We start from the raw sequence: 24,343 nt of genomic DNA on the forward strand, positions 1-24,343 counted from the left end.
TGTACAGCTTTGGACTGCATTATACTGGTATTGGACCAGGTTTTTTTTTTTTTGTTTGTTTGTTTTTGTTTTTGTCTTCAAATAAATCCTGCCTCCTGTGGAGTAACACTGGGTTTCTCAAGAAGAGTGGATAATTAATTGAACACGAGTCAGAACCAAAACAGCTTTGCAGATTAAATGGCCACCAGTAGCAACTTGGACCTTTGTATAAACGGCCACTACACAGGGGTTAGGTGGATGCTGTATGATATATTCGGCTATATTTTTTGCAGGAAAACAGTCTGTTATCAAATAGTAGTTAATCTTAAACATTGGATTAGACAGTGTTGCTACCAGGAAAAACACCACAGAAAATTTCAATGCACTAAGATTAAAAGAAAAAATTAAAAAAAAAAAAAACTTGAGTGGGCATGTTTTATTGTCTATTGTATGCTGTGCCCTTGTGTTGAATTCTTGAGAACATCAACAACTGTCGCCCTTGCATGTTGCATGTGGTATCACTATATCCTTTTCTGGAAATGCCCAGGGGTGAGACAGCAGCCAGGTATGTTGTAACTTGTTAGTTCCCGACTGAGCACTGCTGCTTTGGCGTTTGTCCAGGACAAAAGAGAGGGTTGCCTCAGTGCATCCCAAAGGCACTGAGGAAGTGTCCTAATGACAGTTCTGCCGGGAGACTTCAAGGCACAACAAGTGGTGCTTTTTTGTTGGACCTGTATGTGAGCCATGGATTGTCCATAATGAACACCATGTGTGAGCATAAGGCAGCTCATGGTACAGAGTACCTGGTACCAGAGCTCAAATGGTCAGTGATAGATTTTGTAGTCATTTTAGTTATTTTGTAGTCATGTAGGAGGTTCTGCAAGGTTCTGCAACCTTTCTGGCAGAGGTTACTGAGGCAGTTTGAAAATTCATGTGAATTTCCTGAGAACTTCCTCAAAACATTCACCCTGTCCCCACCACCACCCTGTTTTTTGGCAAATCATCAGCAGATCGGTATATGCATCACACTTCGGTTCAGTTAGAATCAGTCAAAGCGACTGAGAGACTGTGGATTGCTCATGTGCAGTGAAGACGTTATGAAGGCATGTTTTGGCGTTGGTGTCTCAAATTACCAGAGCTGGCTTACTCACAGGCTCGTTCGTCTAACAATACGTTGATAGTCATGCCACACGGAGCCCGCCAGAGGAAGTCAGCTTTAATAAAAGGAGAGTCTCAAGGATCTACTAGTCTCACTACAACTGAGGAGCATGAAACCTCTGGACTCGTAGAGTAAACAACATCTTTTAAATACATTAACTGGACACTCCGACCGACTGGTGAGTACGAACGTTTTTTACCTGGAAGTGTTGGAGTATTTTTCTTCATTTCTAAAAAATGTGTACATATGTGTGTGTGTGTGTGTGTGTGTGTGTGTGTGTGTGTGTGTGTGTGTGTGTGTATACAACAGACTATACAATGAATTGCTGAGGTAGTCCATTGTATACATAGAATTGTACATATCCAATGACTTGTCTTATCATTGTGCAAAGTTGATATTTTTGCATTTCTTATGTTCTATATTGCATATCCATTGCCCCCCGTTCTCAAGTTTACACAATTCAAAACATTCAGCATTGCAATACAAAGTATCGGACAATTCTGTGTAATGTGGGAAAGAACACAATCACCACAGGTTTAAAATGGAAAAATATATGTATAATATATGTATTTGATCAGATATGTTAACAGCTCTGAACTGACCTTGCTTCATTAAAGTACCATGTGGCTGAAATGTCACCCTAGACTGTTCAATAATAGAGTGATTGAATAGTGAAATACTGGTGAAATGGTTTCTGCTCTGCAGGAGAAGTGTACCTAAAATCTTTTGGCATTTTACCTAAACAAGTACAAGCATGCATGAACAGGAAAACACACACCTCCTGCATCTCAGTGTTTTGAAATCTGTGAAATACCAAGCATAAACCATAAAAAGCTTTTCTCTCTCCTTCTCTCCTGTCTGAAGTTTCAACAGCACACCCTCTAAGACCTGGTGAAAATAAGGAGCAGTTTGGAAACCTTGGAAGATTAGACAGTTTTCAGACAAAAGCTGAGATGAATTTTTCAGCCGGGATCCCAGGGATGGTAAATCAGACGTCCACCTCCATGTATGGCTGCTCATCCACCCAAAACATCGTCGGCTCGGTCCTGCCTCCTGTTCTCATCGTGGAGATGATAGTGGGCTTGCCAGCAAATATTGTGGCCTTGTGGATCTTCTGTTTCCACCTGAAGGTCTGGAAGCCCCATACTCTGTTCCTCTTCAATCTGGTTCTGGCGGATTCCCTGCTCCTGATTAGTGTGCCTTTTCGCATTGACAACATCCTCCGTGAGGAGGACTGGGTGTTTGGGGGGGCCTGGTGCCGCATTAACCTCTTTATGCTGGCGGTGAACCGTTCTGCCAGTATCGCCTTTATGAGCGCTGTGGCAGTGGATCGCTACTTCAAGGTGGTCCACCCACACCACCGCATCAACCATATGACGTCCACCCAGGCGGGCTACATGGCTGGCCTGGTGTGGATGGTTGTGTTGGCTCTGCGGACCCCATTGTTGGCCACCAAGCTCCTGCACAAGGCTGGCGACAAATCCCTGTGTCGGAGCTTCAATTCCTACGAAGAACTCCCTCCGACAATCAAGGTGCACTACGTGGTCTACATCGGAGAGTTCTTCCTGCCCTTGTTGTTGTTGCTGTTCTGCTCGGCCCAGATTGCCTGCGTCCTGCGGCAGCGGCAGAAGGGCCGACAGAAGATGGTGCGCAGGGCCATCCTAACAGTAACAGTGATCATTGCTGTGTTTATCATCTGCTTCATGCCAGGTATCGTCACAGGCCTGTGTGCGATGTTCATCAAGTTGTACCGTCCTCAGGACTGCATGGCCTACAAAGTGATTACCCAGCTTTTCCGCCTGTCCATTGGGTTTACTTACCTGAACAGCGCCTTGGACCCCATCATCTACTGTTTCTCCAGTTCGATGTTTCGTGAGGTCCTTATCAAGAGGTCCCTCAGGCAGCTGAGCATGAGGAGAAGAAAGAAGCCACAACAGTTTACGTTTGAAGAAAGTGACAATAAAACATGAGAATGTGACAGTGTGAGAAAATCAATGTCACACAGGATATTCAGTGATGGAAACTGTAGTTTTGTCTATTAACAATGAGACATTTGTAAAAAGAAATGGTAACACAAAATATTCTGAGAGGTGCATTGAGTAGAGTGAGTTCTTCATAATCATGAGGTCTTAGGTTTAATCCTCATAAAGAACAGTTGAACAAATAGAGGAGTCTGTCTTAAGAGAAACCTGAATCTCTCCCCTCATCCCATTTCGCTAAACCTTCATCAGGTCAGAAGCTTTGTGTTTATCTGTTGGCATCTGTTGGATCTATAATGCATGTATACAGAAAATTTAGTGGTGCTATTTTGCTGTTGATGATAACGCAGGGATAAGGAACATTTTTTTTTTTGTCTCCATTAAAGTGAAATAAAGAAATACGCACATCACTCTTCATTAGCAATTATTTCCTTTGGTTTTAGAATTGAACGGATTTGGTCATTCTTTGATAAGCCAACAGGCCAATAATAAATCCCAGATTTTCAAATCTTCCAGTTCTTTTTACATTGTGATTTTATTACAATCTGTCTGGCAGTATGACCATTTATTGCCATGAAATATAACATCACATTAGCTGCTGATCACTAGCCTACGTCATACATTTAGCTGCTATAACATTTTTTCCATCTGATAATGTATGGTGGTGGTGGTGAATGTCACACAGCGAAGGAAAATCACCGTCCTGGGCTCAGTCCTCGGAGCAGCCAAGGCGTCCTGCTGAGAGAGGCTCTAAATAACTCAAACCTGAAGCTTGCTAAGGTGACCTAGAACCCCACCTGCTCACTTCACGATGATAATAATTTTTGACAATTTTTATTTTTTCTGTGTTAAATAAGCAAACGTGTGGAAACTGGGGATGATTTCATGATTTGTGATTCTTTGCTTTGCAAAAAATCCCCTTCTGTCTTAGCCATTCAAACATGCCTGTTTCTCGTACATTGTGGCTTGACTGTGATTCAAGTGTGGGTTCTTGGGCAAGTCGTATCTAAAATTCACCTAAACAAATGTGCCGCTTTCCATTATGCAGCCATTTCTGCCCTGTCCTTAAAAGAAAACATTGAAAATAAAGGCTCATGAGAATGAACTGACCCATAACCCTTTAATGACAGTATCCCCCTTCTACAGACAAACACAAGAAACCACTGACAGAAACAGAATGACGCCTCTACTTCCAGCTTACTCTACTCACACAACAATGGAATCTGATTTGTCTGATTTACAGTTAACAACCGGCTGATTTACAACTGCAGCAGTTCATCAATAATTCACACTGTGCAGTTTATACATTTGGGAAAATTACCTCGCTGGACGCAAATATGAGTGTGTGCAAACATCTGCAAACAAAGTACAGCAAATGTAATCAAAGGCGGCAGTGTTCATTCATTCATTCATTGTTATTTATTCCGTTCATGAAAATGCACAGTAATGAAATTAGTACAAAAAAATTCACATCACATATTTCAGATTGATGCTTTTCATGATTAGAAAGGAGCAGAGAGAAGAATATAATTCTTATTTTTGTCTGCCCCTTACTTGAACACAAGAAATCCTAGATGGGCCGTCGTCTCCAGTTACCTACCCTTTGCTCATCACAGACTGCACCCTTGATTACAACAACTTAAAGCAAAATAACCCATTAAGTAAAAATGAACAATCCCAAAAACAAATAAAGATGGACATCCAATTCAATTTCAGAAGCATATTTCCTAATTTGTCTGTCTTTATAAATTTTTTTTAAACTGCACAATATCTGTACAACCCTTTAAGTCATTCTGTTGAGAGTTCCAAAGTTTTACACCGGCAACAGAAATACACATTTGTTTTAAAGTGTGTACAGAATGCTTATAAAAAACGGTGCAGATAGATAGATAGGTAGATAGAAGAAAGCCAATAAATAAATAAATAAATGACAGGTAAAACTTTGGGGTGTCGTGCAGGGATCCGACCACTAGATGGCAGTGACAAAACCCTACAATAGCTTCCAGCGAAAAGCATGACGGGATGCAGGAGGAACGCTGAGGCGACCCTGACACCCTTTTCTGCACATTTCGACGTTGGATTTGTACTTTTTTGGGGGGTTAGGGGTAAAAAAAGGTCTTAACCACAATTCAAGGTGTGTGTGTAGGCGATGAAATAATTTCGTCGTGCGCCGCTGAATCCATCGAGATATGCAAGGATATTCTTGGCCACATTGCCAAATTAACAGCATCCATGCGAAGTGATTCCGGTTCAGTTTAAAGGTTTGAACTGGTTTCTGGAAAGGGACCATTGTTGTAATCAGGTCGAGGCTGTTTTCATCTCCACCAGCGAGCTTCACAAGTTTTTTTTTTTATTATTATAAGGAGCTGCTGCGGGGAAAACAGTGCAAGCCCGGCGTGTCATGAAAGAAATGTCCAGGTGAGTGGTGCGTGTGGCGGATTGAGCCGCTTGTGGCCGTGTTGGGTCGCTCTGGAAGAAAAGGCTAAAGGCTAACGTTAGCATGCTAGCTGTGGACCGGGACAACAACACACACGGGCCTCCGCTCGGTAGCTAACGTTAGCTGGCTTGTTGGATAATAGGGTTGTATATCATGTCAACATCGCTGGTAAAAATTAAAAATAAAGCGTCTTGTTTATGGAGTGTCTGGCTCGTCAAGGAAACAACATCCTTCCGTAGCAAAGCAGCGCAGCTAGCTAGCGTGCTAACTTAGCCACCGCTCGCTAGCCGCCAGCTGAGGTGAACTAACTTATTAATTTCTTATATATCACATGTTTTCCCACTGTTAGTGATGCTCTGGCTTCTCGTGTTTTTAAAGCTGCACAGAGCGATAAGACGCCTGGTGTTGAAGTGAAACAGGCTCTCTGCTGTCAACACCAGTCCGTGTTTACATCTGCAGCCTTTGGTGTGTAACTGGACACCAGAAAACAGCAAATTGTGACTCAAGTTTTCTCACTTCTGCCAGCGATTTTACCCGGAAACGATATATCTTCATCCAGATATGAACATGATATCAATATCTCAAAAGGCAACGACATGGACGATGTTAAATTTAGGGTTAGGGTTAACCCAAGACAGTGATTGATCTGTTCTGATCAATAAAATACTTGTCTGCATCCAGTTGGCATTATTATTAGTCCAGTAATTTTAGGCCAAAATTGGGGTCAACCTAGGACAAATTGCAAGAGAAGCAAACTCAACTGATTTTGTATCCTCAGTTTGTCCTAGTGAGGGAAAAAAGTCCCAAGAAATCCCATTGGTGGAAAGTTTTGAAAATCACCTCTATATGACCACATATTACCAAAAAACACTGTTTTTAACACACAGGGGAAAGGGGTTCAAAATTTTACTTTCAGATATCACTATAAAAATTCACAAGTTGATCACACACACAAAGACAAGAAAAAAAGTCAATTACAAGTTCTTTGAATTATTCTGTTTACACATGCATATCACACATTATATGATTTGATATGCGCTAATAAGGAATATAAGGATTAAATGATAGAAGAGACATTTAATTAAAAGGTTACTCTATATATAGTAACCTTGAATTAAAAGGTTACTATATAACAGTGAATTAAAAGGTTATTATCTGAAAGTAATATCTGAAAGTAAAATTTTGAACCCCTTTCCCCTGTGTGTTAAAAACTGTTTTTTGGTCATATGTGGTCGTAAATAGGTGATTTTCAAAACTTTCTACCAATGAGATTTCTTGGGACTTTTTTCCTCACTCAGGACAAACTGAGGATACAAAATCAGCTGAGTTTGGTTCTCTTGCAATTTGTCCTAGGTTTTTTCATAAAATGACTGGACTATATGCTGTCTTTTGAAGATTGCTTATTTTCACTGTTGCTACGTATAAGTTTTAACCCATGTTTTTATTAGACCTTTATTTAACCAGATAAGCTTGTTGAGATAAAGAATCTCTTTTACAAAAGCGACCTGGCCAAGAAGCAGCTGATTACACAATTACAATCATTCAGACAAAATCGTACACACAGGTAAAATCAAGTAGAATCAGATCAGATATCATAGTTTAAAAGCAGTGGCAGTCCCGTATGCTATCAAGTTCCTTATCCTTGAGGATTTTCACAAAACTGTCCAATGGTATCAGTTCAGGCAATTTTAAGGCAGTCTGCAAAGAATTCCATGCAAATGGAGCAGCATATTGAAATGCTCTTTTACCCATCTCTGTGAACACTCGGGGGACCTTGAGTTTGATATAATCGGATGCTCGTAGAGTATAGTGTCCCTGGTTCCGAATTAAATAGTTTCCTAGGTAGGAAGGTACCACACCAAGGAGGGCCTTGTAAATAAAAGTCATCCAATGTGTATATCTTCTATTGGACAAGGAAGACCATTCTGCTTTCTTAACATATACAGTCTTAACATATATCGTATTGCTATCCAGTTATTTGGCATAAATGTTGAGGTAGAAAATTTTGTCCCTACCTTGCAGCCCTGCTGGCCACCAGTCATCTTTTTTGTCTCTTTGCTGACATAGAAAGAATTGACTTTTCTTTCAGGTAGCTGTCATGTTATGTGTTTTGCTCCTGATTGAAATGCCAGTCTCCCCTCCCCAGCAACATGCCTGGTGGGCAGCAGCCTCCGAAACACTACGGCATCACCTCTGCTATCAGCCATGCGCCGCCACGAGAAATCGACCACCAGTACACCAAGAAGCTCAGCGATGCGATGAAACCTTTCGGGGTGTTTGAAGACGAGGATGAACTGAACCACAGGTGAGGAACAAGGAGTGTAATGCTGCATTTACTGCTGCAGGTCGACTTGTTGTTTTGACTGAACGCCTACAGCTGGAAATATTCATATACCTGTTTGCCTTGCTCCTCCATGCATTCATGACATTTCATTGAGAGCTGAAACTTGAAGGTGTGCTAGTATAATACATACAGACCACCAGACTTTATTTCGCCTTCCATGGAGGGTCAGATATCCTGAGTTAATGGACTGCATAACTGTACACTATTTATCTGTTTATTTAACCATTTAACTGCAGTAATTTATACCTGTAGGACTCAACACTTCAACAGTGCAGTATGCCTATGTGTGTGTATATATGGTGCATATAGGTAGACTTTTCAGATATGCTCTTTTTTATTTATGTATTTATTGTTGTAATATTTTGTTGGATTAATGCACATGTTTGCACTGTTTACAAATTTCTAAGGCACATATTTTTCTATCTCTTGTCTCTTTTTTCTTATAATTTAATTTTGTCTCTTGAGAATTTGAGCAGCTGATCCATTTTCCTGTCGGGGATCAGTAAATTTTTTCTGATTCTGATGCAGTTCTTGATGTTGAAGGCAGCAGGTTGTAAATGAAGCACCGGCTGAAAGTTGTTTGTCCTTTCAGACTTGCAGTTCTTGGGAAGCTGAATAACTTTGTCAAAGAATGGATAGCAGAGATAAGTGAATCAAAGGTAGGTGCTGTCTGAGCTGTTATCTGCCTGCTTAGCAGAGTAAAACCAGTATCACTTGATTCAGTGTGGAGTTCTTTAAGGTGACGCTCATGTGAAGCAGTTGAATGCAAGCTGTTGTTATGCTTTTAAGCTGAAAAGAGCCATACTAACACTTAGAGCTGCAACTCATATTTATTTCTACTAATGATGAGTTGTTTGGTCCATAAAATGTCACAAAATAGTGAAAAATGTTGATCACAGTTTCCCATAGCCCAAGGTGACATTTGTTTTGTCCCAGCCAGCGGTCCACAACCCAAAGAGATTTAGTTTACTCTCACAGAGTTTAGTGGTTGACCGATTTTTTTATTTTTTATTTTTTTCAGTGGCTGACACTGCTGTATAGAGTTCAGGGCGGCTAATGGGTGATATATAATGCAGATATCAGTTTTTTTTTCATCTGATAAAATGCACTAATTTAATATGAACAAATAAGGCACAAACTCGCTGAACTTAAATGAACATTTATTTAATGATCACTGATGTTATTGTCTACTTTGTCTCTGTTTGCTCAAGTAGATCTGCTCTCTGCAATGCACTTATTTTGAATAAAAAAAAAATCAACTTAATGTCAACAGGTAATCAAAAAATTAAATTAAAATAAATGAATGAATGAAAACTAGAATTCTAATGCACTTAGCAACAGCATTTCACAGCAGCAACATAACATAATACAGATTTTTTTTTTTTTTCGGCCTGGTGAGCACAGACGTTGGCCAATGCTGACCATCTCAAAATGCCAGATATCAGCCTGATTAATTGATCTATCCCTAATAGAGGAATAAAGAAAACAGAAATGTTTCACATTTGTGAAGCAGGAACCAGAAATGTTGGAAATTTTCATCTTTAAAAATGACTCAAAATGTTTAATCGATCATCAGAATAGTTGGCAGTTAATTGAATAGTTGTCAAGTAATCAGTTATTCAACTTATTTGTTGCAGCTCCACTAAAACATTTTGTCTGTGTTTCTCTTTGCAGAACCTTCCACCTTCTGCAATAAGTAACGTAGGGGGCAAGATATTTACGTTTGGTTCATACCGTCTTGGAGTGCACACAAAAGGTATTTCCAGTCACATCTCTCATGTTTTTTTTTTTCCTGCCTATGAGGACACAGCTGAAGTCGAGGTCAGACGGCAGAATCAGAGCTCTGTTAGATAAATTATCCTGTTGTGTGAATGGGCAGACTTTGATTGTTTTGCCCAACATGATATATTTCAAAAATGTTTGATTTTGTCGGCCAAGGCTGGTCGTGTTCATGCGGCGCAAGGCCGTCCGAGACTGAGATCTGAGTGTCACTGTGGCAACAGCCAGTGGGAGTTATGTCCAAGGGACAAAAAAGAAAATGAAATGGAAAAGATATGTTTAAAAAAAGATGCACCCACTTATAAATATGCAGGCTACAACTTAAATTATGGCTATGAAAATAAGACTTGTTGAAAGACTTCACTATTATTTATTTATTTTTCATTATGATGCCTTTTGAGTAACATTTCTCCTGAACACGCAGTTCACATCTATGCTCTGTAATTATTTTGTTTCTTGTTGCCAAGCACAGTCTACATAGGAAACCCACCTAGAGACATACACTGCCACTGGGCTGACAAAAAAAACCTAATCCATAATCTATGATCCTGCTTTTTTGTCATGGTTCAACACATGAACACAAACTGCAAGATTTATGCTGTGATTTAGTTTAAGTTCTTTTGGCGTTTTGTTAATTATTTCATGAAGAATGTAGGTAAAGTAATGAACGTTTCACAAAACTTGCCACTTTACAATAAACTTCTGGCTTTGTGTTGGCTTACATAGTACGCCTGATAGTCCACTAGAGGGCAGGCGGGGCACAAAACTGGGCTTTAAAATTGACAACATATAAGTACCTTGGTCTGAAGTTGTCTGTTATCAGCTGCACACCAGTCGTCCAGCACAGAGATGGTGGTGCAAATTTAGATGTGGCCATTTATCACTAAATTAATGGAGTGGAAAGACCGCAGTTCATATCAGCAAGGTTCACTATACTTGCTCCACTTCTGCTAAGTTTCCATGCAAATTAATTTTAAGGATTAAATCTCACGAACATAGTCTAAAAAGCTGGCCTTCATTGATCAGTCTACATAAGTCTGCGATTGCAAAATAAGTGAAAGAAAATAAAAGTAAAGTACTGATGAATATTCTTGTGATCCTTTTCTTTAATTACACTTGTAATGCAAACTGTAGCCTCTACAAAGTAGGAGGAAATGATTAAACAGTTTTTTTTTTGTCATTATATTTACAGTGAGCTGTTCTAAATAGATGGGGAAATGTTTTTGAATGACAGAATGGGGTTAGGGGTGATTCCCGGACTTAATATGTGAAGCTCATCAGTTGTATAAAATCCCCAGCTTCCTGACTGGACCGTGTTTAATTTGAGGTGCACAAGTGGGTCATAACTGAACAATATTGTAGTCTGACCCAGGCTTTACTGTGGCCGTAACATGAAGTCCTCGTTCGAACAGCGGGCTGAGTAACTGGTGAGCTCTGTGACACAGAAGTTTGTAAAATCATGTTTAATTTGTTGCAGGAGCTGATATTGACGCCTTATGTGTGGCTCCACGTCATGTCGAGAGAACTGACTTTTTCCAGTCTTTCTTCGAGAAGTTAAAACAGCACGAAGAAATCAAAGACCTTAGGGTAAGTGTCTGACAGAGATGGTGGCATTTCAATTTAAAAGTCAAGGCAGGATGCCAACTTCTCTATATGCCGCACTGGTAAAATCCCAGAATTCACCAGCCATTTACACAGCATAGGTTTTAGGAATGGACAGGAGTGGTGGCTAATAGACGAAAACTTCCCATCAAATGCAAAATATGCCGTCATTCAGCTGGTGGCGAGGGTTGAATTCCCACCACATTAGTGCCAATGAGCCGTATGATTTGGCCCGCCCCCAGGTTGGCTCATGCGGTCTCTGTTTGTGCTTTCCAGGCTGTGGAGGACGCTTTTGTACCAGTGATAAAATTCAAATTTGACGGAATCGAGGTAAGTTAGCGCCCAGGGTTTTTAACGTCTAATCCCTGTGCTGAATATGTTTCTGTAGCCTCTGTTGCCTCTGCGTCTTACGTCCTGACGAAGCTGTGTGACTAATGTTTGTGCTGCTTCACTGCCGCTCTCTCTCTCTGTGACCAGATTGACCTGCTGTTTGCCAGACTGGCGTTGCAGGCCATTCCTGACAACCTGGACCTGCGGGGAGACTCCATCCTGAGGAACTTGGACATCCGTTGTATCCGCAGCCTCAACGGTACATTACATGGCCTCCACTGGACAGCAAATGCACAAGACAGGAGAAGTTTAAATTTATTCTTATCGTATTTGCCTCATGCTCTCATCCAGAGTGACTTAAACTAAGCGCAGTAAGCTTAATTACTTTTTTGTTTTCAACTGAAACCGCAGGGTTTTTGTCTTAGCATTTATGTGCAGTTGCAGTTGTGTAGGATGGCGCGTGCAATACATGACTCATAGAGATGATGAGTAAGGCCTATATAGTTTTCATAAAGGTTCGTGATATTTTTCCCCCACCACAGGTTGCCGGGTGACTGACGAAATTTTGTATCTGGTGCCAAATAAAGAGAATTTTAGACTGACATTGAGAGCCATCAAACTATGGGCAAAACGTAAGTGGATTTGTTTTTTTGGGGTAGACTTTTTCATTTGACAAAGTTGATGCATCACAAGTTGTTAGAGCCACCTGTCATCACGTATACCAACAACTGACAAATTATTAAAATCTGATTTCCCACATTTCATTGTATGTAAAAGACACAAGAACAGAAAAACAGTTTCGGTTTCTGCCTCAGTCTTTGATAAGGGCGTCTCATTTTTGTTTACACTTCACAAACTGCACTTCTGTTTCATCAAACCCAAGATTTTTAAGGGCATTAGAAAGTCACCACCTGTTTGTAATGTGCCCGTGGCTGCAGGCCGTGGGATCTACTCCAACATGCTGGGTTTTCTGGGTGGAGTGTCCTGGGCCATGCTGGTGGCCAGGACCTGCCAGCTGTACCCCAACGCCGTGGCCGCCACGCTCGTCCATAAATTCTTCCTGGTGTTCTCCAAATGGTGAGGACCTCGCATCTGCACGTGCACCTGCCCTTTTATGTTCACTCCCTTTTTTCCCTGTTCCACGTGAAGGTGGAGTCAGCGTTTCTGGAGAAAGATTGTTGATGTTTGAAATCAGACAGGTGTTGGTAGGCAGCCCTGGCTCCGGCAGTAGGAAACACACAGTGGCTCCAGGGGCACCGTATATGGGGGAAAAGTTAGGACAATTCCAAGGGCCCTTGCTTGACAGGGGCCCCAAAAAATAGGTAAAAACTAATATAAAATTATTAAACCATCATCGAGTAAATACATATATTTTTTTTTCATGGGGACCAAAATTCCTGGCAGCGCCCTTGAGTGGCTCAGATGGTAAATTTCAGATGTTCAACAGTCCTTTTCCAGAATGGCTGACTCCACCTTTCATTCATTCATTCATTCAACCTTTATTTATTCTCGGATGGACATTGAGGTTACCCTAATTTTCGATGCCGTCAAGTTCACAAGCGCATTAAAAGCAAAATAACATACATATAATAAGAAAATAGCCCTCACTTTAAAGGTAGTGAGGGCTATTTTTTCTTCTTTAATATCTATCCATCACATCTCTTATTTTCCCCTTGTCACCTTGCAGGGAATGGCCGAATCCAGTGCTGTTGAAACAGCCTGAAGACAGTAATCTGAACTTGCCAGTGTGGGATCCTAGAGTGAGTATGAAGGGAAAAAGTGATATGAGGCTGTAATGTTGGTCTTTGGCAGTTTTTTAGCTTCTGTTTGGTATGTTCTAGTCACACACACACACAAACTACTCTGTTAAACATAAACATATCAGACTTTATATCACTGTCTTGGCTCTTATTATCATTCAAGCCAGACGTCCTGGGTGTGCGCTGAACGAGTTTCACTCCCACATCTAAATAAATGTCGCAGTGTCCAAAAGAAAGGTTTAAAGCTGTCATTCCCTTGTGACGTCTGTTTATTTGGCACAATTCAAATTATTGAAAGAGGCTGATACTTTTATTTGACACAGGAACCTGCATGTAAGTGAAATTGAAGTGATTTGTTGACGACTGAATATGGTTTGACTTGGTTTCTTTATTAAAAACTTTATACAGAATTAAATTAGCAGGGAAATGTGAGGGAGACTTGCCTAAAACCCCTCAAGGCGCTTGCTTGGATAGTGGCATTCTCCAGGCAGAATCGTGCAAGAAATAATTCCACAATGCATTTTCCTTATAAGTAAAAGAAAAAGGGAAAAAAAATGTTTTTAAATTACTGCAACGTGTTTTTGCTGGAACTGGGGAACAGTGAATAATTTTGCATTGTGAATTTACTATTTTGTTGTGCACTGTACTGTCTAAATATTTAAAAGGAGAAGGCAAACTGCAGACGACACACTGACACACTTTGCAACCGTCTATGTGTTGCTTGCTATTCAATACATTTGGTTTTTCCTTAGAAGTCTGCGGTTGTATTCTTGCTTTGTTTTGTGATGGTCTTGTGCGTTGTCAAGTACTCTCATGAGTGTACCCCTCTGTTGGGCTAACTACAAAAAAAACTGACATTTCATCAAGGATCATGTTGATAAAACATCAGACAAATGTCACGGTGTGCTTGGATACATAAATGCCTGGGCAGCACAGTGTGACCACAGCTCGCCCGTTGATTCGGGAGAGGAGGAGGTCGTTGGTGTTTTGGAGGTCGCTCAGATGAAGATATGTGTAGGATGGATGGCTTTGTGATTCCTGTGAGTGTGTGGGCCTGAAATCTTCCACTCAGCCTGTGAGGTGCGTGAAACACGCCTTCATTTTCTGTGGTGGCACGTTTCCTGTGGCCTGGTTTTAGGTGAACCCGTCTGACAGATACCACCTGATGCCCATCATTACGCCCGCCTACCCGCAGCAGAACTCCACGTACAACGTCTCCACGTCAACACGCACCATCATGAGCGAGGAGTTCAAATACGGTACGGATGAACATCTGATAGAGACAGTTTCTGATTGCAGCATGTTTTCTGAAAATATCTTTATAAAAGCATCAATAGCCATCCCTTCAATTTGATCATAATATCAATTCGGTCAAGTATATTGTAGTATATGATTTTGTCCAGATGGCCCAACTCCACTCTTATCCCACCTCCCCTGTGGAAAGCAGTGGTATCTCAACATGATTTCTGTCGTTTTGAGTGCTCATTACAGAGCTGCTAGCAGAGCTAAGCCGTCTCCAGCAGTCATAAGTCTCCGGCTTGACGTGACATTTTGCAAAACAGCACGTGCTTTTTGATTGTTGATCCCAAAGCTTCCTCCTCCCTCTGCGTCTGACACGAACAGGTCTCAGCGTCACAGACGAGATCCTTCAGGGGAAAGCAGAATGGTCCAAACTCTTCGAGCCACCCAACTTTTTTCAAAAGTACAAGTAGGTATTCATCTCGTCAGTTCCATGTAGTTAACCAAAATTAAATGAGTGAAACATATAGATTAGGACATCATGGTCCTTGGAGTAAACAGCAGATGTAGCTGCCATGTTGACAGTTTCTCTGTAAGCCTGTCATCTTTACATATTGTCATATTTGTGTGTTGACTGCAGAGGGAGCCTGAAAACAAACATTCAGGCTTATTTAGCTCTTCATAGCGCCTTGTAGTGTGGATGTGGACGCGAGTGCTGGGGTTACACCGATTTTACTGGTTTACCCACATCTGCTTTTTTCTTTAAGTATCAGATATCACAATGTCCATGTCTTCCCTCTGTAATATGAAACAGGGCATTGTCTAGCTCTTCAGATTTTTAATCTTGGGTGACAGAATCCCTCTCATCTTTTTTATTTTGCATTTGCAGGATTCTCTTTGCTCCTTTTGGTTATTACTGCAGTAGTTTTTTTTTTTTTGTGGTCTGTTTGTCCTTCATTTGCACACATCTTGTACATAGCTGAGTAATATCCCCAGGCTGACCTTTGGCACCTGGTTAAAACCATAATATTCCCACATATGAGATGTCATGTTTTTCATCAACACTAAGCTGAAAGGCCTGAATATATTCGCGAGTCGACGCATTCTTGTATCATAACTTGTTTTGTCCTCTGCTCTGTTTGTTGCAGGCATTACATTGTTCTGACTGCCAGTGCGTCCACAGAAGAAAACCATTTAGAATGGTGAGTGGCAGAGGCCCAGGTTTCTCACATATGAATTCATGCAGCACTGTATGATTTCAAGTCACTTCAACTCAGCCAGCAACTTCTCACGGCTCATCATAAAGAATTAACATTAGTTGCTGCAAATGAACTCACAGTTAGAAGGTCTCTCATGTGTGACATTGAATGATAATGAAAATAGATAAGCAAGTATAAAGTAACTAAAGAAAGCATATTGATTATGGTGATGAAACAGTACTGCAGTATCAAAACCTGCGTGACTCGCAGCTCTGAATCAACCCTGATGATTCCCACAGGATTGGTCTGGTGGAGTCAAAGATCCGTGTTTTGGTGGGAAATTTGGAGAGGAACGAGTACATCACTCTGGCCCACGTCAACCCCCAGTCCTTCCCGGGTTCCAAGGAGAACCGCAACGAGTGAGTCCAATTTTTTTCATCATTAATCACAGCCCTGCATTCGGGCAAGTTTTCTTTTGCGTTTGTTCCTGTAAATGTCATCAGCTGACTGTTGCCATGTGTTGGGAATGCTGGGGAAGTCAGTGAGGCATGAAGCTATTATTTTCAAAAGTCCTGTTATTTCTGCAGTTATAGTGGTGCATGTAATGGTTTGAATGCAGCTTTAAGAGTAAAGGTATGCATTTGAGCCTCGCTGATTTGCTGTAGCATCACTAACCAATGCAACAGGACGCCGCTGGCAGTTTTCTAGAAACTAAAACTTTATCTACCAAAATCATAAAAGTAGGGATGTGCATGTCAAGCAAAAATGCTATTTCATAATCACCGGGAAGTATTCGACAATTTGGTGACAAACCTCTCTCCTCAGACGCTAGTAAAAACAAGGGAGTTTTTATTCATTGATTTATTTATTAAGGCAAGACGATGGTTGCATACACTGTTGTATTTTTTTCACAGTTTTGTAACTGTGACAAAAATTATGAGCTATCCCTGTGTAAAACCTCAAATTTTAGGCCTCTGGTCTGCTGTCTTGAAGTCTTGAAGTGTGACTCTGTAAGAAATTGTTAAAACCGCCACACTTCTAACAGCCTTTAAAACTTTGTGTCACAATATAATTTAGTTTTGTTTAAAAGGCAAATAATAATCTGCAGGTTGGAGCGTGTGTGACCAGTAAGATGTAAACCCTGAAATTTAGCCGCTGTACATGTTTTCAGAGCCGACTCTCTGTTGCTCCCACAGGAACGACTTTGTGTCCATGTGGTTCATCGGGATCATCTTCAAGAAAGTGGAGAACGCCGAGAGCGTGAACATTGACTTGACATACGACATCCAGTCTTTTACAGACACTGGTAGGTCCTGTCCTGCCTCCTTATTTCCTTTAGTTAATGAACAGTAGGTGGAAAAAAGGGCGCATGGTCAGATGTAGTCTCAGCAATTTCAAAATCACAATTTTTGAACAGTCCTGTGTTGAGTGTATTTGCAAATAGTCTTAAGGTTGTTTTTAACCTGTGTAGTGTACCAAGTGGGACGGCTTGCCACTCAGGAAAATACAGTAAGTGGCAAAACACATAGACAGCTGCATGAAAATATATGAAAGTCAGTTTATTATACTTTTCTGTGACTCTTGACTGCTTAAGGGACCTTGTCTGAATTACCACCCCACCTGTCTGGTACACAAAGCAGGTAAAAACACAAAGAATTATTTGGAAATATTATTTCCTCAAGGTCCTGAGCTGCAGTGCCCAAAAACAATCAAAATGGGGGAAAAATGGCTTACACTTATTGTCTCAGTAGTCACTGAACCTCAAAATGGCACCATATCCCATGGTTCCCCACAGTGTACAGACAAGCCAACAACATCAACATGTTGAAGGACGGGATGAAGATCGAGGCGACGCATGTGAAGAAGAAGCAGCTCCACCAGTACCTTCCTCCCGAGCTGGTGCAGAAGAAGAAGAGAGTACGGCAACTTCATATGCATCCAAGACCAGAAAATACCACTCTGATGTGAATCGCCTCTCGGCTGTTGTCTTACTCTTCATCTCGTCTCTCCTCCCTCTTGTCCCGAATGTCCTCCCTGCAGAGCATCGCAGAGCTGAACCGCAGCTCTAACGGCGGGAGCTCCAAGCGGATCTCCCTGGACAGCAGCCACCTGGACAGCTCCAGAGACACAGACTCAGGGACTCCCTTCAGCTCCCCGACCCCGACCAGCAAACCCTCCAAGCCTGCCTCAGACACAGACGACAGGTAGGACGACAAACCAGGAGACGACATTTAACGTTTCCGATTATATATTCCCATAACATACATATTTTCCCCTCATTTTTCTCTGCTGTCATTTTACACATTGAGCATTCATGCTGTAACAGATAAATCTTAATTCTTTTCATCCATGTATTTCTGCATATTAAGTGATGCAGTTGTACGTTGCATTAGGGTTTCTTTCTGTATTCCTAGCCTATTTTTCTTTGGTTTATCTTGCTTGTATTTCCAACTTGCAAGAGCCCATTTTCCTCTCAGGGATCGGTGGTGTTTCATTGTGCATTTTTAAAAGCTGCACTATGCAAGGTTTGGCAAAGTTTGAGTCTAAACCTCCACACTTAAATCAAGGTCAAAAGGATTAACGCCTCTAAAGATTTCACTAGTGTATGTAGTACCCACGCTTAAATGCACATACACGTTTGCTGTTGAGCGATGTTCAGCATGAAGAGGCTAGACTTTTAAAGGACATACATCAGTAAATGCCTAAATACACGACAGAGAGTGAATGTGTTCTCTGTTTTGCAGCGTCAGCCCTCCAAAGCCTCTGTTTGTGGAAAGCTGCCCGCCGTCTGGTGCCTCACCAGCTGCTAAGGACCAGGGCATGTCCATCCCTGTCATTGGCACAAGTGAGTCCCATCAGCCCAGTCACTTTTATATAGGCACCTGACAATATAATAATGCCACACTACCTATCTTTTTTTAATGCTGACCTATTAAGTTGTGAAGTCAAGGAAAATTAATTGAAGTCTCTGTAGTTCCCTAGCATATTTTAATGTTTAATTGTTGTTGTGAAAAAGAACTAACAGAGTTATACAGCTAAGAAGATAGTCCTGTTTCCCACTCGCTATGTAAAATCTGGAGAACATATGGCTTATGTGCATGGAAACTTGGTAAGCCAGACATGTTTAAACAAATTTAATAATCCAGAACCCCCCTTTTTTTTTCTGGCTGTCCTCTCCTTACGCCAGAGCCACCGAGTGGGAACATAAAGCCCAACGCCACCAGCAGCCCCAAAGAGGAGCCGTCGCCAAACGGCCTGGAGGGTCCCGTCAACGGAACGCCGGCCAAGAGACCGCACTCGCCCACACAGGAGGACCTGGCCAAGAGGCACAAGGAAACAGACGTAGGGAGGCTGTTTGCTACCCGAAATCCAGGGTCCCACAGTTCATAGAAAACACGGGGGGGTGACAGTCGAATTTCAAAATGATCTTTTGTTGACCTGCAAATTAACCTTGTGTGTTCAAGGTTTTGGAATTGTTGTGGAAATGTTCATTAATGCTGAAAAAAATGTTAAACATTGATGAAAACTTGGTAAAGAATTAATCAAACTAGATCTTATCTACTGAAATTGGACAGTAGAAGGCAGCATGTTTGTTTGAATATTATGTTTAATTTTCATCACGCAAAAAAATTACATCTACAAGCAAAGTTGCAGATATACATTCAAATTCAGAACAAAAATAAAAAAAGGCAACAACCACAAAGAGAAAAAAAAAAAAGCAGGTGACTGTTGCCGTGTGAAAACCCAATGACTATAATTTGCAGTGAGTTTCACATCTTAAGGTTAGATGGCCGTCTGCATGGAAAATTGGTTGACTGTCAGGCTTTCAGTGTCATCCAGATAACCTTTAAACACTTTCACCTGACAGCAGTGATGAGGACATTCATGTCATGGACTCGATGCAAAGGTCTTTGCAAAAATGATGCAAAGACCCTGAAAATTACATGACATGGATTTCATTCGATTTCATGGTGAACGCAGCCTGTTGACAGCACGGCTGATCTTTGTCATCAGTTCCTGAGATTCTTTTTTTTTTTTTGTTTGTTTGTTTTTTAACTGAAGGTGGTGTCCAGTGATGACTCCGCATTCAAAGAGCCATATCCACCATCCTGTGACCCCCATCCACACGGAGATGGACCTAACATTGTAGGTGTTCCTCCGTCTGAACTCCTGACTGTGTCAAGTTGAAGCGGTGAAATTCAGCGTTCTCATATCTCACCTCTCTCTCTCTCTTCCATTAGACTTCTCTTTCTGGATCAAAGGCTAAGCCCATTCCAACCATTGATACCTCAAGAACACAGGTGATCTTATCCTTTGTAAAGACTGCGTGAGATATTTTTTTTTTTTTACAGCTGATTTATTTTTCTGTAGATGAAATAATTAGGTCTGCGTGGATGGAAAGCATCACTGTTTCTTACTTCTTACAGAGACTCCCCAGTATGGAGCTGCCGGACGCCTCCTCGCCCCTGCCAGCGAGTAACAGCTGTCGGGTGGTGAAAAATTCAATCAAACTGGCCCTCAACCGCCACAAGTGAGCGCCGCCACCTCACAGCACCATGTGGATAAATTACTGTGCGAGAAAATATTCATGTTGTGTTTCTGATGTGTTTGTCCCGTGTGTGTCCGTGCAGCATCACCCCTCCCAAGCCCCCCGTGTTCGAGGGCTCCTTAACCACCGAGGTCCCGCCTGCCACCGAAGAAAAGGGCATGTCCATTCCTGTCATTGGCTCAAGTGAGTATCGATAAAAGAGAAAAGAAGCTGGATAAATTAGTTCCACCAGCTTTTTTAAAAAAAAAAAAAAAAATCACTGCTCTGAAATTTTCTTACTACAGAATTATAATGTCATAATTTTGTAGCTTTTAAAATTGATAATACAAGCTGTTAACATGTAAACTCCATGTGATTAAATCCAAGTGCAAATACAAGTTACCATATTAAGAAGTACGTTGAATACAGTTTCAAATACAGATGTAATTAGTCTTTGTTAAAATGGCGCAACTGATTTGCTGGCACTATATAAATTGTTCATCAAAGGGTAATATTTCAACCAGTCAACTACAGTCATGATTTACATTGACTAAATATGGTATGTTAGATTATAGATTACATCAGATGATTAAGACTCAGTGAGTCAAACGATGTGCGTCGAGGATGCATTAGTCATTTAATGAGAAAACATGACAGAAAACGATCAGCCAACGTGATGCACCATGTTTGCCTTGAAATATTCTGCAAGAAAAACGGCTCTCATAAGTTCTTAGTTTGTTTTTCAACCTCATCCCTGTTGAATAAGCTGATGGAGGTGCTGATGACTAGTTGCTGTTTCTATTCCCTGTCTGACTGCAGAACACATGGTGCCCAAACATGTGGCTCCCCCTGTTGGCAACTCTATCCCGACTTTAGTGAGCCGAGGCGCTGATCCGTTAAACGGCGCCGCCTCCAAGAGACCCCACTCTCCCTCGCTGGAGGAGCAGGCCAAGAGGCTGAAAGAGACGGAGAAGGCCAGAATCCACATAGCCTGAGCGCCCAGCCGAGGAGTGAATGGGTAAATACAGGGACGTGCGGAGGCGGGGCTCTGCGGTGAAGCCGGTTGAGTCTGTAGTGTGAAGCAGCGGGACGGACGCCTCGCCTCACAGCTCTTACATTCATTTCTGTTTTGCCAACGGATAGCTGATCGGACCTTTCTGGGCGCAGGTGACCTCCTTCCTGTCCGCTCCCTCTGTCCCACACATCCCAACACTGAGTTCAGACACGGAGTTAACCCGACATGACAACTAAAACTGGTAGTTTTTATCTCACCCTCCCCAACAGTGTTTAAAAATGTACACAAAACAGATGGAGAATGAGCTCTTCTTTTCATTTCATTTTCTTTCTTTTTTTTTCTCCTCCTGTTAACACATTTTAAAACAGCCTTAAACATTTATCCACGCTTGCTACATACACTCCCGGACTACCCTTTTTTTTTTCTTTTTTTTTTTTTCCTTTTTTCCTTCCTTCCACCCTTCTCCCCCAAAACAGAAACCTGTACAGTAGATCAAAATATTGATGTACATAACTTTTTTGTCTTAAAAAAAGCGAGAGATCACTGTTAAGTCTTTTGACCATTCTGTTGTAGTTTTTATTATCTAAAAAGAAAAAAAAGTTTAAAAAATTGTATTTTTTGTTTTTCTCTACTGCTTGTCCAAAAGAAAAAAATGTCTCCAGCCCTGAATATTTTTTGTAAACACTGTATAGGTTTGGATACAGTTGCAGGGAGGATTTACTGGGGGTTTGCTTGGATATGGCGGACATCACAACCACGACTCTTTGGAGAACCACCACAGCCCAAAGAGGAGTCCAGGGTAACACTGGAGCTGCAGTTTCTTCCTGATAATCCAGATCCTGGAATAAAAGCAGAGTTAGAAGAAGCCCCTTTTTCAGCTTTTTTTCAGAGCAGTACTTGCAGTATACATTTCATGAAAGTAAAAATGCCTGGCTGGGATGTCAGCTGCATGGTCATTTCGAGCTTAACAGGGAAGATGAAGGGGTTTTGAAGTGACTCATGACGTGGCAGTGACAGATGCTCAGAAGGCTGCAGCTGGCTCAGGTGGCACAGCAGCAACGAGGCCGGGGGCAAACGCCATCTGCAGATACGCATGATGGTTTGCCTTTAACCTACTTAGATGTCAGATAGCTCTGCTGTGACAGGAACACGAGTCCACTGAGTGCCAGGCAGCTCAGATAATGACAGGAAAGTATTTTAGAATCAGTTTTATATACGTTTCTGTGGCTGACACTATCTGGATCGTTCTCATTGATAAACCCAGCCCTCTTTTTCCTTCATGAAGGCAGAAAGAAACAGACATTTTTTCCAAATTCTGCTCAACCCCGAGGTCCTACAGAGATCACCACGGCCTGATTGTGAGTTAATCCAGAAATCGCGCTCCTTCCCTTTTCAACTGGTTCAGCTGAAACAGCGGCTCGGCTCGGCTCGGCTCGGCTCGGCTCGGCTCGGCTTCGGTGTGCACACGCCGAGGCCACGTCCTGGTTGTGAGCTCACCCATGTCCAATACTGGATTTGTGGTGCTTCGTGAAAATGGTTAAAAGCTTTTGATGAATTGTGCTTGTGTGTGTGTATGTATGTGTGTGTGTATGCATGCGTATGTGGTTGGCTGTGTGTGTGAGTGTGTACGCATATGTGGTTGTGTGTTGAAGTGTTGGAGAGAGAGAGAGAGAGAGAGAGAGAGAATTCCCTTAGTTTTGGGTGTTAACCCTCTGCGCCTCCTGTGGAGGCTCTTAAAAGGCACCTCCTGGGGTCGTGGTGGGGCCAGGAGACTCTCGCCCCAGCTCTCCACTGTCCTCCTCTGAAGCGGGGCATCGTCCTGTATGGATTTCAGCACGGAGGATTGGTACATGCATGTGCTGTCACACCAAACTTAATGCTGTTGCGTCCATGTAAAGTGCTAACGAGGTGCCCTCTTCACTGGAACAGCTCGAGGAGCGGGACACAGGGGTGCTCTTTTTTCCAGCATCAGTTTCCCCAACTAAATGTACAGAAAGCATCCGTTTTTTCAAGGCTTAATTCATTATTGGGGGTTTTCTTATCACTTTATTTATATTTGCATATTTGTACCATGTGATCTTTTTTTATAGCATTCATAGCAGGTAGGTCTTTTTCGAATGAAATCTGCACCACTCTGTTTCAGACATCTCATGTTTTGCTGTTCGGAAACATTTAACAAAACAAGTCATTTAGATGTTTGTTTCTAAAATGTATTGAGAGGGTATTTTTGTATGTGTTTATCACTTCCTTTAAAAGAATCCGTACACCCATTAAACCCTTAAACCCCAAAGCTGCTGTCTGTCTGCTTTTGTTACACCGGCCGATCTGCCACACCAATACAGGAAACAGACGTAGGGAGGCTAATACAGAGATTGAGTTTGCATTGCACACACACACACACACACACACACATACACACACACACTCTCCCTCATTTGTTCTCATTTCATAACTGAGGAGCCAGTGAGGTAACAGGTCTGGGAAAAAGTCCTTTCAGTGACATTATCTGAATTTATCTGAGTGCTGTGTATTTGTGTTGGTATGCATACTCATTGTTAGTGAAATTCAAAACACTCTTGAAACGTCTAACAGTTTTAAGGTCTTTGAATCTGAGATGAGTTATGGTGAGCATAATAAGCGTAAGCTCCAGCAGCTTCCTCTTGGAGATTTGATAGAGATCCTGTGTCAGGGTTTGTACAGTAGACTGCCAATGCAAATTTGACATTTTACTGTCTAAATTAACTTTAATGAATTCCTAGACAGGTTAGATCTAACTGATGGATCAAGTCAACCAGATTTTAGCAAAGTAAACCGCAGATTTGCTTTACACACGTTATTTTTCAGAGTTGAACCTCAGATTTTGAGACAGGCCGGTCTGGAAAAAAGATGATTTACAGGCATTTTAACCCCATCAGGTCCTACACATGGGATTAATTTCCTCGAGGAGAGTTAGCAGGCAAAATCTCCAGTGTTTTTTTTTTTTTTTCTATCTT

The 24,343-nt window shown here is 41.6% G+C and overlaps 2 protein-coding genes across 6 annotated transcripts; both read left to right on the forward strand.

The window, feature by feature from the left end:
• The first annotated feature begins 1,071 nt into the window (after positions 1 to 1,071).
• Positions 1,072 to 4,396, forward strand: hcar1-3 (hydroxycarboxylic acid receptor 1-3). Its single transcript, XM_030071192.1, has 2 exons — positions 1,072 to 1,316; positions 2,003 to 4,396. The coding sequence occupies exon 2, from the start codon at positions 2,092 to 2,094 to the stop codon at positions 3,106 to 3,108; it is 1,017 nt and encodes a 338-aa protein (XP_029927052.1). The 5' UTR covers positions 1,072 to 1,316; positions 2,003 to 2,091; the 3' UTR covers positions 3,109 to 4,396.
• Positions 4,397 to 5,144: 748 nt separating this feature from the next.
• Positions 5,145 to 23,640, forward strand: papolg (poly(A) polymerase gamma). Of its 5 annotated transcripts, none has more exons than XM_030070420.1 (25): positions 5,145 to 5,535; positions 7,701 to 7,859; positions 8,491 to 8,557; positions 9,573 to 9,654; positions 11,155 to 11,264; positions 11,556 to 11,609; positions 11,757 to 11,868; positions 12,152 to 12,241; positions 12,548 to 12,686; positions 13,297 to 13,369; positions 14,508 to 14,628; positions 14,993 to 15,077; positions 15,757 to 15,810; positions 16,107 to 16,226; positions 17,004 to 17,113; positions 17,603 to 17,724; positions 17,848 to 18,011; positions 18,552 to 18,652; positions 18,995 to 19,149; positions 19,870 to 19,953; positions 20,049 to 20,108; positions 20,235 to 20,338; positions 20,439 to 20,539; positions 21,155 to 21,353; positions 22,043 to 23,640. In XM_030070420.1, exons 1-24 carry the CDS (start codon positions 5,519 to 5,521, stop codon positions 21,328 to 21,330), a joined length of 2,460 nt encoding a protein of 819 aa, XP_029926280.1. In that variant the 5' UTR covers positions 5,145 to 5,518; the 3' UTR covers positions 21,331 to 21,353; positions 22,043 to 23,640. The 5 variants fall into 5 exon arrangements, with proteins under 5 accessions (XP_029926280.1, XP_029926279.1, XP_029926278.1 ...); XM_030070419.1 differs by having other exon boundaries at positions 5,145 to 5,378; positions 5,481 to 5,535; positions 21,155 to 23,640; XM_030070418.1 differs by having other exon boundaries at positions 21,155 to 23,640.
• Positions 23,641 to 24,343: the final 703 nt, after the last annotated feature.

Source organism: Myripristis murdjan, chromosome 15 (assembly GCF_902150065.1).
Source record: "Myripristis murdjan chromosome 15, fMyrMur1.1, whole genome shotgun sequence".
NCBI lineage: Eukaryota > Metazoa > Chordata > Actinopteri > Holocentriformes > Holocentridae > Myripristis > Myripristis murdjan.